This window comes from Salvelinus sp. IW2-2015, unplaced genomic scaffold, assembly GCF_002910315.2.
Source record: "Salvelinus sp. IW2-2015 unplaced genomic scaffold, ASM291031v2 Un_scaffold4318, whole genome shotgun sequence".
Classification (NCBI taxonomy): domain Eukaryota; kingdom Metazoa; phylum Chordata; class Actinopteri; order Salmoniformes; family Salmonidae; genus Salvelinus; species Salvelinus sp. IW2-2015.
Genome location: NW_019945589.1, coordinates 17,149 through 30,978, shown reverse-complemented (window position 1 = coordinate 30,978; position 13,830 = coordinate 17,149). Strand labels below are relative to the sequence as shown.

Sequence of the window (13,830 nt, the reverse complement as noted above, 5' to 3'; positions counted from 1 at the left end):
GTCAGTCTCTCCCTCTGTTCAGTTCTCTCCTCTGTTTCAGTCTCTCCTCTCTGTTCAGGTCTCTCCTCTTGTTTTCAAACAGAGAGGAGAGACTGAACAGAGAGGAGAGACTGAACAGAGAGGAGAGACTGAACAGAGGAGAGACTGAACAGAGGAGAGACTGAACAGAGAGGAGAGACTGAACAGAGGAGAGACTAAACAGAGAGGAGAGACTAAACAGAGGAGAGACTAAACAGAGGAGAGACTAAACAGAGGAGAGTCTCTTACGGGCGTTCCTACACACACTTACTGCTGCTACTACTAGACACAGATGAAGTGGGAGCCATCAGTGAGCTGGGGGGGTGGCTGTGTGTTAGGAGGTGGAGATGAGGAGGGTTGGGGCTCAGGAGGAGGTGAGGAGGATGACACTGCAAACCACACAGGACGCACACCACGTACATGGTCACACACACACACACGACGTACAGACACAAGACGTGCACACACGCACACACAGCGGAAAAACAAACAAGTTGTTTACATTACATAAAAAATGTAAAGTGAGTGAATGACAAAACAAATAAAGCAAATCAATGAGGTAAATCAAATACATGTCATGTCATGTTAAGCTTGTGAACAAATCTATGTTCTATCCTGTGGCATAGAACATTAGTTGAAGAAAATATGAAGTAACATAAGCAGCATGAATTGATTGCATATTATGAACCAAACTGGACAAATTACTAAGCTGTGTTATTATTCTGCGATCCTGTTCTACGTTGTGTCTGGAGGCCTCGGCAACCAGCTCAAAATCAAATGTTATTGGTCACATACACATATTATTCTACATTGTAGAATAATAGTGAAGACATCAAAACTATGAAATAACACATATGGAATCATGTAGTAACCAAAAAAGTGTTAAACAAATCTAAATATATGTTATATTTGAGATTCTTCAAAGTAGCCACCCTTTGCCTTGATGACAGCTTTGCACACTCTTGGCATTCTCTCAACCAGCTTCAGGTAGTCACCTGGAATGCGTTTCAATTAACAGGTGTGCCTTGTTAAAAGTTAATTTGTGGATTTTCTTTCCTTCTTAATGCGTTTGAGCCAATCAGTTGGGTTGTGACAAGGTAGGGGTGGTATACTGAAGATTTGGTAAAAGACTAAGTCCATATTATGGCAAGAACAGCTCAAATAAGCAAAGAGAAATTTCAAGAACTTTTTAAGTTTCTTCAAGTGCAGTTGCAAAAACCATCAAGCGCTGTGATGAAACTGGCTCTCATGAGGACCGCCACAGGAAAGGAAGACCCAGAGTTACCTCTGCTGCAGAGGATAAGTTCATTAGAGTTACCAGCCTCAGAAATTGNAGAGTTACCAGCCTCAGAAATTGCAGCCCAAATAAATGCTTCACAGAGTTCAAGTAACAGACACATCTCAACATCAACTGTTCAGAGGAGAGTGTGTGAATCGAATTGCTGCAAAGAAACCACTACTAAAGGACCCAAATAAGAAGAGACTTGCTTGGGCCAAGAAACACGAGCAATGGATATTAGACCGGTGGAAATCTGTCCTTTGGTCTGATGAGTTCAAATTGGAGATTTTTGGTTCCAACCGCTGTGTCTTTGTGAGATGCTGAGTTGATCTCTGCATGTGTTGTTCCCATTGTGAAGCATGGAGGAGGAGGTGTGATGGTGTGGGGGTGCTTTGCTGGTGACACTGTCTGTGATTTCTTTTTATTTTTTATTCAAGGCACACTTAACCATCATGGCTACCACAGCATTCTGCAGCGATACGCCTTCCCATCTGATTTGCGCTTAGTGGGACTATCATTTGTTTTTCAACAAAAACAATGGCCCAACAGACCTCCAGGCTGTGTAAGGGATATTTCACCAAGAAGGAGAGTGATGGAGTGCTGCATCAGATGACCTGGCCTCCACAATCACCTGACCTCAACCCAATTGGGATGGTTTGGGATGAGTTGGACCGCAGAGTGAAGGAAAAGCAGCCAACAAGTGCTCAGCATATGTGGGAACTCCTTCAGCACTGTTGGAAAAGCATTCCAGGCTAAACTGGTTGAGAGAATGCCAATAGTGTGCAAAGCTGTCATCAAGGCAAAGGGTGGCTACTTTGAAGAATCTCAAATACATGTATATTTATATATATATGTTGACCCGAATACAGTATATACATATGAAGTGGGTAAAACAGCATGTAAACGTTATTAAAGTGACCAGTGATTCCATGTCTATCTACATAGGGCAGCAGCCTCAAAGGAGCATGGTAGAGTTACCGGGTGGTAGCTGGCTAGCGACAATGATTGAGGTTCAGGGCAGGGTGCTGGGCGGAGGATGGCTAGTGGTCATAGGAGATGTTCTATGTTATCCTGTTCTGTACTGTTATACTGTGTTGTAATAAACTGTATTGCTATACTGTGTTGTAATAAACTGTACTGTTATACTGTGTTGTAATAAACTGTACTGTTATACTGTGTTGTAATAAACTGTATTGTTCTATGTGATCCTGTTCTGTACTGTTATACTGTGTTGTAATAAACTGTACTGTTATACTGTGTTGTAATAAACGTACTGTCCTATATGATCCTGTTCTGTACCGTTATACTGTGTTGTACTGTACCTGCCACCAGCTTGCTGCGTTTGGAGGCCTCAGCAGCCAGTTCATAGGATATGTTGATCATTTTCTCCTGATCCTGAGCTGTGGCCTCCTCCTCAGCCTCCTTCTCTGGACCAGGAGGAGAGAGAACATTCTGCATACTGGAGAGACAGACAGAGAGAGAGACAGAGAGACAGAGACAGAGAGAGGAGAGAGGCGAAGAAAAGCAAAGAGAGAAAGGAAAAAAAAGAGAGAGAAGAGAGAGAGAGAGAGAGAGAGAGAGAGAGAGAGAGAGAGAGAGAGAGAGAACAGAGCGAGAGACAGGAAGACACAGAGAGAGAGACAGGAGAGACACAGAGAGAGAGAGCCGGAAGAGAAACACACAGAGCAAGAGGAGAGGACAGAGCGAGAGAGAGAGACAGAGAGAGAGACAGAGAGAGAGAGACAGAGAGAGACAGAGCAGAGAGAGACAGAGAGAGAGAGCAGAGAGAGAGAGAGAGAGAGAGCAGACAGAACAGCGAGAGAGAGAGAGAGAGAGAGAGATGTTAGGGTTAAGACACACTGTGGCCTCCTCAGCTTCCTCCTCAGGGCTCAGCACATCAGGGGAGAGCACATTCTGCATATTGGAGAGACAGGACACAGAAATATATTGCATTTGCACAAAACACAATTACCCCAGGACAGGAGACAAAAAAAGTATGTTTTATAAATCCAATATCTGACATTTAGAACGTAGAATGTGGCAATTTCACGTAAAGCTCATGGCCATAGGACTCTGGATCAGTGGAAACACATTCTCTGGAGTGATGAATCACGCTTCACCATCTGGGTTTGGCAGATGCCAGGAGAACACTACCTGTCCAAATGCATAGTGCCAACTGTAAAGTTAGGAGGAGGAGGAATAATGGTCTGGGGCTGTTTTCATGGTTCAGGCTAGGCCGCTTAGTTCCAGTGAAGGAAAATCTTATCTCTACAGCATACAATGACATTCTAGATGATTCTGTGCTTCCAACTTTGTGGCAACAGTTTGGGCAAGGCCCTTTCATGTTTCTGCATGACAATGCCTCCGTGCACAAAGCGAGGTTCATACAAAAATGGTTTGTCGAGATCGGTGTGGAAGAACTTGACTGGCCTGCACAGAGCCCTGACCTTAACCCCATCAAACTCCTTTGGGATGAAATGGAACGCCGACTGCGAGCCAGGCCTAATCGCCCCAACATCAGTGCCCAACCTCACTAGTGCTCTTGTGGCTGTTCCAATGTTCCAACATCCAGTGGAAAGCCTTCCCAGAAGAGTGGAGGCTGTTATAGCAGCAAAGGGGGATCAACTCCATATTAATGCCCATGATTTTAGAATGAGATGTTTCGACGAGCAGGTGTCCACATACTTTAGGTCATGTAGTGTATCACAAACAATTTTGGGGAAAATCATGATAAAAGTGATAATTGTAGGCCCTTTTTTTTTGACCTTATGATCTGGGAACTGTAAATGATACGGACAACATCTTGGTGCCATTATACACCTTGAAATATGGAGTACGTCTACATTCTGATACATATTCAACATTTAACATATTATTATAAATATCATAAAATGACTCTTTTTTTGATGTTGTTCATTTTATGACATATTGTTTGGAACAATATACTCTACAAGTACATCACATTTCCAGTGGTCCCTCTGCTATTTATGAAGGTGTGATTTTGTTTTATGAGCACCACCTACAGTGAATGGGAAAATGGATTCAAAGGGAACTCCCTCTCCTGGTGACTTGCTGAATGTGCAATCCTAAAGGAGGGCTGTSATTGGTTATTTGTATGTATAAAATGGGTCATATCATTAAAAGTACCAGAAATGTGACCTGTTTGAAGAGTACATGGTTAGAAACAATATGTCTATGAAAAAAACAAAGTTAAATTAAAAAGGGGTGTTTTGAGATGTTAAAAATATATTAACGTTGAATAAATGAATGTAAATAATTATATTTTAGAATCTAGACATACTCCATCATTTATTTGAACCTTTAGGCAAGTCAGTTAAGAACAAATTCTTATTTGCTATGACAGCCTACTGTTAAGTTCATGTTTTAAGTATCCCGATATTTCTGTTATTACGGGGCTATGACTCAGTCTGGAGTGTGTCTGCGCGGGAGGTATTGTCGTTGATGGACCTAGCCTTGAGTGGAATGGCTACCTTGTAGTGTGTTCAGACAGTATAGTAAACTTTGTTAAACTGGAACCTTGTCGTTGTGTCATTTCAAATTAACATTGGTAGCAGAGGATGGTTAATAACTACAATGTGCCACCTCGCTTCGACGAGAAGAGGTCGTACAAAAGTTGGGAAAATGAACTTGGAATCTGGACACGCGTTACTAATCTGGACGTGAAAAAGCAAGCGCTTGCGGTCGTATTATCGCTGGAGGGAAGAGCGAGAGATACGGCACTGGAAATATCCGTTGAGGATTTGAACAAGGATGATGGGAACTTTGATCGGAGCACTTGATCCTGTATTTCTTAAAGAAGAGAAAGACCGTGCCAACGAGGCATATTCACATGTTTACAGTGTTACGAGAGACATTTCGGTTGCAATGACGGACAACATCATTGATTTGGAACAGAGGTACAATAGGAAGCGCAAGTATGACATGGTTCTCCTGGATGCAGTGTTATCTTTCAAGTTGCTAGATACTGTCTGTCTGGATGGTAGAGACATGGTTCTCCCAGATGCAGTGTTAGCGTTCAAGTTGCTAGATACTGTCTGTCTGGATGGTAGAGACATGGTTCTCCTGGTATGCCAGTGTTAGCGTTCAAGTTGCTAGATACTGTCTGTCTAGATGGTAGGGGAAACAGTTGGCTTTGACTGCTTGTACTGTGCTGACTTTTGCATCAATGAGTCGGCACTAAAACATTTTGGGGGTGAAAAGACGTCTGTCGCGCCAATAGCAGATGGAACGCAAGTGAGTGAGGCAGCATATTACACTGAGCAGCAGAGAAAAGCGCCAACAAGTCACGTTCTCAAAGACAACCAGAAGAGGCGCCATTTCCGGCATAAATCCACTGGACAATATGGAAGGAGGTCAACATGTGCTATTTGTCAAAGCACTTACCATTGGTTAAAGACTGTCCTCATAAACATGAACAAGTTAAACTAACAGAGGAAATGTAACACAGACAGAGCAGTGTAACATTACACTGTTTTCAACAATCTGCTTCTGATACTGAGATGTTTATAGTTGAATCCTTAGGATCTGCTGTGATTGAATAAGAGATTTCTTTATAGTTGAATCCTTAGTATCTGCGTGATTGATTACCGAGATCTTTATAGTTGAATCCTTGAATCTGCTGTGATTGATACTGAGATCTTTATAGTTGAAATCTTAGGATCTGCCTGTGATTGATACTGAGATCTTTATAGTTGAATCCTTAGGATCTGCTGTGATTGATACTGAGATCTTTAATAGTTGAATCCTTAGGATCTGCTGCGATTGATACTGAGATCTTTATAGTTGAATCCTTAGGATCTGCTGTGATTGATACTGCATGTACACGGACAGTGTGTGGTGCAAAATGGCTTGATAGCTGTGTCAGTGAACTAAATATGAAAGAAGTACAAAATATGATTGACACACCAAACAACAGAGCTTTCAAATTTGGAGATGGGAGAATTGTCCATTCTACCAAGAGAGTTAAGATACCAGCAAAAATCGGTCAGACTAAGTGTCACATTGAAACAGAGGTGGTCCCTACAGATATCCCCTTACTATTAAGCAAAGCTTCCCTCAAGAAGGCAGGGGGCTGTACTAGACATAAAAAATGACAAGGCAGTGATGTTTAAACAACCAGTGACTCTTGAACTTACTACCATTTTAAACAAAGACATCACACAGAGTCCATGTAAAAATGAGACTCTGACAGTCACAGAGTCCATGTAAAAATGAGATTCTGACTGACACAGAGCACATGGAGATTCTGACAGACCCAGAGAACATGAACACAAAGGAAAAACACAAAGTGTTGTTAAAGCTTCACAAACAGTTTGGACATGCTACAGTTGACAGACTTCAGAAATGACTCAGAAGTTCAGGGAATAATGATGTTGAGAGTATTTCTAATTCTACAGCAGATAGTTAACAGTTGTGAGACATGTCAGAAATACAGTAAACCTAAGCCCAGACCAGCTGTTGGTTTGCCACTGGCTTCCATGTACAAGTAAAACAGTGGCTGTAGATCAACATGAGCCTGGACCACGTGTGGGGTACCTTCACATAACCCACCACTTCACACGCCTCAGTGCTGGAAGCACTGTGAATACAAAGATACCCAGTGACATCGTCAAGCACTTCATTCATTCATTGGTATTGTGTGCATGGCCCGACCCAGAAATTGTACAGTGACAATGGAGGAGAACTCAATAATAATGAAATACGAGAAATGGCAGAGAAACTCAACATGGAAGTAAAGACAACTGCTGCATACAGTCCATGGAGCAATGGACTTGTGGAGAGACACAATCAAACACTCAAGAGATTATGCTGAAACTGAAGCAAGTCAATGGATGTGACTGGAAAACAGCCCTAGATTGGGCTTTGATGGCAAAACAACTCAATGCACAATGTTCATAGTTACAGCCCATAGCAACTAGTGTTGGGGCAGAACCCTAATCTTCCCTCTGTACTGGTTGACAAGGCACCAGCACTAGAAGGGACCAGTATGAGTGCATGGGTGGGACAGCACCTTTCAGCACTACATGCAGCGAGAACTGGAAACAAAGTGTACTACAAACAAGTTGACTGTCAAGAGTGGAAAGGACCGGGAGTAGTCATTGGTCAAGAKGGTGTGGTGATATTTGTGAGGCACGGAGGCATCATTGTCAGGKKGCATCACTCAAGATTGCAGAAAGTAAATGATCAACAAGATAGAGGGGCTGTTGCTGAGAATCAGTCTCCTAATGAAAATGWCAAARAGGACACAGTAACAGACACAAACCTACCAGATGTCGCATCCAATGATATGGACACTGAAACTGACACAGGAACAAAGACACTCTACTGGTACAACAAAGTCAAGGCAACAATACTGAATACAGGTGGGAAAATGTCACARGTGGATCCTGCAGTCTTCTATTGGCTTGATCAAGACTGCAATGTGACTGGAGTACTTGCCTGTCATGTTGATGACTTTATCTGGGGTGGCTCACAGACCTTTGCTACAACTGTGATTCCACACCTCAAAGCTGTTTTCTAGGTCGGCCGTGAGGAGCACGATCACTTTTGTTATGTTGGCATAGAGTTTATTACAGTTGATGGAACAATACTGATGCAACAGGAGAGCTATATCAAGAATCTTCAACATGGATTCTTCAAGAGCCGTACAAAGGAATTCCCCTCTRTGTGGAATTGAAGCTGGTCAACTGAGGTCAAAGATAGSACACATTTTATGGGYTGCKAGACAGAGTAGACCTGATGTAATGTTTGATGTTTGCAACTTGGCATCCAACACAAAACACGCCACTGTACAAACCATTCACGAGGCAAACAAAGTTGTTCGTAAACTGAAATCACAACGAGTCACTTTAAAGTTTCAGCATGTTGGAAAAGATGACTCTTTGAAACTAGTTGTCTTCAGTGATGCTWCGCTAGGGAACCTTACAGATGGAGGCACCCAAGGTGGACATCTAATSGTGTTAATGGGTGAAGGAGGAAGATTCTCAYCTGTTGGCAGTCAAAAAGGATCAGAAGGGTTGTCCGAAGCACACTTGTTGGAGAAACACTTGCTCTTGCGGATGGAATTGCAACTCTATTCTCAGAGCTTACCACTGGTGAGACAAAACGGCACTTTCTACCTGTAGTTTGTGTCACTGACAACTACTCATTAGTTGATGCTGTGAAGTCAACCAAGTCTGTCACAGAGAAAAGACTTCGTCTTGAGATTAGCAGCATCAAGGAACTTATTCAAGCACAGAGAATCCAGCGGATTCTGTGGTCGACCACAAAGGAACAGCTTGCTGACTGTCTGACTAAAAAAGGAGCATCCGGTCTTGTGCTCCTACAGGCTCTCAGTAATGGAACGTGGCAGCTTGAGTAATACAAATAAAAACTGTCAAACAACCCATTTGTAATGAGGAACTTGAATAATACTTGGGACATTTAATTATGTTGTTGATGTTTTATTTGTCTTTAAAGAAAATAGGGAGATTAATGTTTTAAGTATCTCTATATTTCTGTTATTACAGGGCTATGACTCAGTGGGAAGTGTTGTTGTTGATGGACCTAGCCTTGAGTTGGAATGGCTACCTTGTAGTGTGTTCAGACAGTATAGTAAACTTTGTTAAACTGGAACCTTGTCGTCGTGTCATTTCAAATGAACACCTATTGGTGTTCTGAACAGTGCCTTGTTCAGGGGCAGAACGACAGATTTTTACCTTGTCAGCTCGGGGATTTGATCYAGCAACCTTTCGGTAACTGGCCCAACGCTCTAACCACTAGGCTACCCGCCRCCCGAAATATATATTGTCAGGATCATGTACAGTTCCCAAATCATAGCGTCTTACGGGAGGCATGTATCGGGCTAAAAAGGRCCTAAAATGGACACTTTCATCAYGATTTTCTCAAAAATGGTTTGTAATACAAATGTAAAAAGCAYGTTGAAACATCCTTCCTCCCAGTGAAGTACCTATGTGAGAATTGACAGAACAATCGGAGATATCAAAAATATTTTCTGCTCCTGCTGTTGTGGAATAACCCCATAGACGGGGAAGTACGAGATCAGAGGAGGCTGGTGGGAGGAGATATAGGAGGACGGGCTCATTGTAATGGCTGGAATGGAGCCAAACATGTGGTTTCCATAMGTATGTTGTGTTTGATACCGTTCCATTTATTCCATTAAATCCATTACAATGAGCCCGTCCTCCTATAGCTCCTTCCACCAGCCACCACTGGCACTGATCTGAATGGAAAGAGCAAGAAGAAAGCATGTGTTGTTGGGACAGCTGGATCTGGAGGGGACACAGGTGACCTGTCCAGCTGGTAGATACCAACCCTGGTCCAGCTGGTAAATACCAACCCTGACCAGCTGGTAAATACCAACCCTGTCCAGCTGGTTAAATACCAACCCTGACCAGCTGGTAAATACCAACCTGACCAGCTGGTAAATACCAACCCTGACCAGCTGGTAAATACCAACCCTGACCAGCTGGTAAATACCAACCCTGACCAGCTGGTCAACACCAACCCTGACCAGCTGGTAAATACCAACCCTGACCAGCTGGTCAACACCAACCCTGACCAGCTGGTAAATACCAACCCTGTCCAGCTGGTCAACACCAAGCCTGACCAGCTGGTAAATACCAACCCTGTCCAGCTGGTAAACACCAACCCTGTCCAGCTGGTAAACACCAACCCTGTCCAGCTGGTAAACACCAACCCTGTCCAGCTGGAATGAATGACATTTCAGACAGATTTGAAAAGAACAGAAGACACACAGACTTCCGTGTTTCTATTTTTTGTTTTTCTAAAAATAAATGAAGGTCAAGTATTATTGTACTTGCAGTTTGATAGAGGTTGTGATTGGATGATCCCATTTCCTGAGACACCAGTTCGACCACTGAATGGAACAGGTTTGTACTGCTGAGTGGTGTGTTTACTACTTTAATGGTATACAGTAGTTCTTGGTGTGTGTGTGTGTGTGTGTGTGGTGTGTGTGTGTGTGTGTGTGTGTGTGTGTGTGTGTGTGTGTGTGTGTGTGTGTGTGTGTGTGAGTGTTAGCTACCTGTTTTTGGCGATGAGGGCTTTGATGCGGTCCACTTTCTTTTGTTTGTCAGCCTCTGCACTGGACTGAGAGCCTCCTCTGGATCTGACTCCACATAACGCTCTGAATCAACACCTTCTCAGGGACTGACAGCTAGAGAGAGAAGGAGAGGAGAAGGAAGGAGGGAGAAGGAGTGGAAAGAGAGGATTAGTATCAGGGCTGAGGACTGAGAGCTCCTCTGGATCTGACTGTCAGGACTGACAGCTAGAGAGAGAGATTAAGATAAAATCCATATTATATCAGCAGTTGTCAGAGTGCAACAGTAACTTAACCTAGATCCCTAAAACAGGCAGAAGCACACTGGCCAGGAAAACTGGAAGAAGAAGCCTAGAGAGGAACCAGGTTCAGAGGGAAGCAGCCTAGAGAGGAACCAGGCTCAGAGGGTAGAAACCTAGAGAGGAACCAGGCTCAGAGGGAAGCAGCCTAGAGAGGAACCAGGCTCAGAGGGTAGAAACCTAGAGAGGAACCAGGCTCAGAGGGAAGCAGCCTAGAGAGGCCAGGCTCAGAGGGTAGAAACCTAGAGAGGAACCAGGCTCAGAGGGAAGCAGCCTAGAGAGGAACCAGGCTCAGAGGGTAGAACCTGAGAGGAACCAGGCTCAGAGGGTAGAAACCTATAGAGGAACCAGGCTCAGAGGGAAGCCGCCTAGAGAGGAACCAGGCTCAGAGGTAGAAACCTAGAGAGGAACCAGGCTCAGAGGGAAGAAACATAGAGAGGAACCAGGCTCAAGGGAAGCAGCCTAGAGAGGAACCAGGCTCAGAGGGTAAAAACCTAGAGAGGAACCAGGCTCAGAGGGAAGACCTAGAGAGGAACCATGCTCAGAGGGTAGAAACCTAGAGAGAGAACCAGGCTCAGAGGGAAGCCGCCTAGAGAGGAACCAGGCTCAGAGGGTAGAAACCTAGAGAGAACCAGGCTCAGAGGGAAGAAACCTAGAGAGGAACCAGGCTCAGAGGGAAGCAGCCTAGAGAGGAACCAGGCTCAGAGGGTAAAACCTAGAGAGGAAATAGGCTCAGAGGAAGAAACCTAGAGAAGGAACCAGGTTCAGAGGGTAGAAACCTAGAGAGGAACCAGGTTCAGAGGGAAGAAACCTAGAGAGGAACCAGGCTCAGAGGGAAGAACCTAGAGAGGAACCAGGCTCAGAGGGAAGAAACCTAGAGAGGAACCAGGTTCAGAGGGAAGAAACCTAGAGAGGAACCAGGCTCAGAGGGAAGAAACCTAGAGAGAACCAGGCTCAGAGGGAAGAAACCTAGAGAGGAACCAGGTTCAGAGGAAGAAACCTAGAGAGGAACAGCTCAGAGGGAAGAAACCTAGAGAGGAACCAGGCTCAGAGGGAAGAAACCTAGAGAGGAACCAGGCTCAGAGGGAAGAAACCTAGAGAGGAACCAGGCTCAGAAGGGAGGCTCATCCATACATACCTCTCTGTCCATGTTGTAGTGGTCAGTGTGCGAGGCCTCTTTGAGTCGTGCTATTTCCTCGGCAGGTGTCTCCTGCTCTCTGAACACTTCCTGTTCTCTGAGTGACGCCTCCAACTCCAGGATGTCACTGCTCATCCCCTCGCCGCGCTGACGACGGTTCTGCTGGAACACAACAACACCGTATCTCCATGAACGGAGCCCTGGTGTGTGAACCAACACGTGTCTGTTCTGAGATCTGGCATCGCAGGGTTTGGTGGTCGATTAAAATGGTTTCAAATCAGGAGCTTCAAATAGATTTGGAATTTACTGTACWTCCGACTTGAACTGTATTTAAAATGATATTGTTTCCAATATCCTGCAGCACTGTACCTGTGGTGCGTGTACCCAGACACCTATATATCGGTGGCTCTGTGTTTACCTACCTGCATGCTGCGGAAGGGGTTCTCCTTGGTGAACGAAGGGCTACGTGACGGTGTTGATGTGGTACTGTGGCTGTGTGTGGTGTAGTCCTGCGGGCTGTTGCAGCTACTTCCTGCCAGGATGTGAAGCCCCTTCTTCTTCTCTCTTAGCGCCCCCTGTTGGTGTCTCCTGATCCTCTCCAGCTGCTCCTCTACACTCATCCTGGATCTGCCRCTGTCCTTCTCCACAGCCCCACCAGACAGCTGCTCTACCGCACTATGGGGTCGCTCCTATAGGAGGGAGAGAGAGAGGGAGGAAGGGACGTGGTTAGAGAGAGTCACAGTACACTSATCMTGGATCTGCCACTGTCCTTCTCCACAGCCCCACCAGACAGCCGCTCTACTGCACTATGGAGGGAATAGAGAGACTTGCTCACAGTAGGACACAGCATAGCACATGGTGCACACACACCCACACACACACACACACAAACACACCCACACACACGCACAAACACGCACAAACACAGGGATGATGCTAACGCCTGTAATCTCCTGCGGTAAGAAATGACTGATGATGTCAACTCTGAGAAGTTCACTCTCTCCCTCTCAGGTCTGTTCCGTGCTAGAGGGGTTGGGGCCTGGAGGAACTGAGCTGGACAACGTTGCTGTATCGTGTGTCCTGGACCGGGTCCTGGCCCTGAGGAGTGGGCCCAACGGCCTGCTGTCAGAACCACTCACTGGATCTCCTCTCTGCTCAACTGAGACAGACTGAGACACACTCCTAGCTCCTATCACTGCAGGCTATGTAGCTGAAATAGACCGCAACCTACAGGGACCGGTGACTGAGTGTGTGTGCGTGCGTGCGTGTGTGTGTGCGCTGTGTGGGAGCAGCTCAAGTTTATGAGTATGCACACACACCCACACACACACACACACACACACACACACACACACACACACACACACACACACACACACACACACACACACACACACACACACAACACACACCACACACACACACACACCACACACACACACACACACACACACACACACACGCACACAGGAAACGTGGGCACAGACAGAAGTCAGCCACACCCTGTCATCCATAACTAGCCTAATAACATGGTGAGTAATTTTAACTGGGGGGCTTTGGTACTTATAAATGTATAATCAAGGTTTCTAAATTTAATTCCAGCCCTGTAGGAGAGCATGAGTCACAGTCCCACCCTAGACCCAGTTGTGGTGTGTGTGTGTGTGTGTGTGTGTGTGTGTGTTGTGTGTGTGTGTGTGTGTGTGTGTGTGTGTGTGTGTGTGTGGACTGTGTGTGTGACTCTGTGTGTGTGTGTGTGTGTGACTGTGTATGTGTGTGTGTGTGTGTGTGTCAGTGTGTCAGTGTGTGTGTCCGTGACAATAGGATCTAGGCCTTCAGAGGGACCAGACATCTTCCAATGCGTTGTATCAAACTCTAAAATCACAACAATAACAAAAAACACAGCATCACTAAATGCGCCTGACATTATACCTTCTGTAGTCGGACATTATACCTTTCTGTATCGGACATTATACCTTCTGTAGTCGGACATTATACCTTCTGTAGTCGGACATTACAC

At 45.0% G+C, this 13,830-nt stretch overlaps 1 protein-coding gene across 1 annotated transcript in view; it reads right to left on the bottom strand.

The window, feature by feature from the left end:
- Window positions 1-13,830, bottom strand: part of LOC112077134 (pleckstrin homology domain-containing family A member 5) — a 33,851-nt gene that overhangs the window by 10,177 nt on the left and 9,844 nt on the right. The window contains exons 2-6 of the mRNA XM_024143716.2: window positions 12,236-12,502; window positions 11,814-11,975; window positions 10,362-10,493; window positions 2,620-2,756; window positions 290-407 (exon numbers count right to left, since the gene is read on the bottom strand). Of these exons, the coding sequence (XP_023999484.1) occupies window positions 10,410-10,493; window positions 11,814-11,975; window positions 12,236-12,502 (513 nt within the window). The 3' untranslated portion in view covers window positions 290-407; window positions 2,620-2,756; window positions 10,362-10,409. The remainder of the gene's footprint in view (window positions 1-289; window positions 408-2,619; window positions 2,757-10,361; window positions 10,494-11,813; window positions 11,976-12,235; window positions 12,503-13,830) is intronic.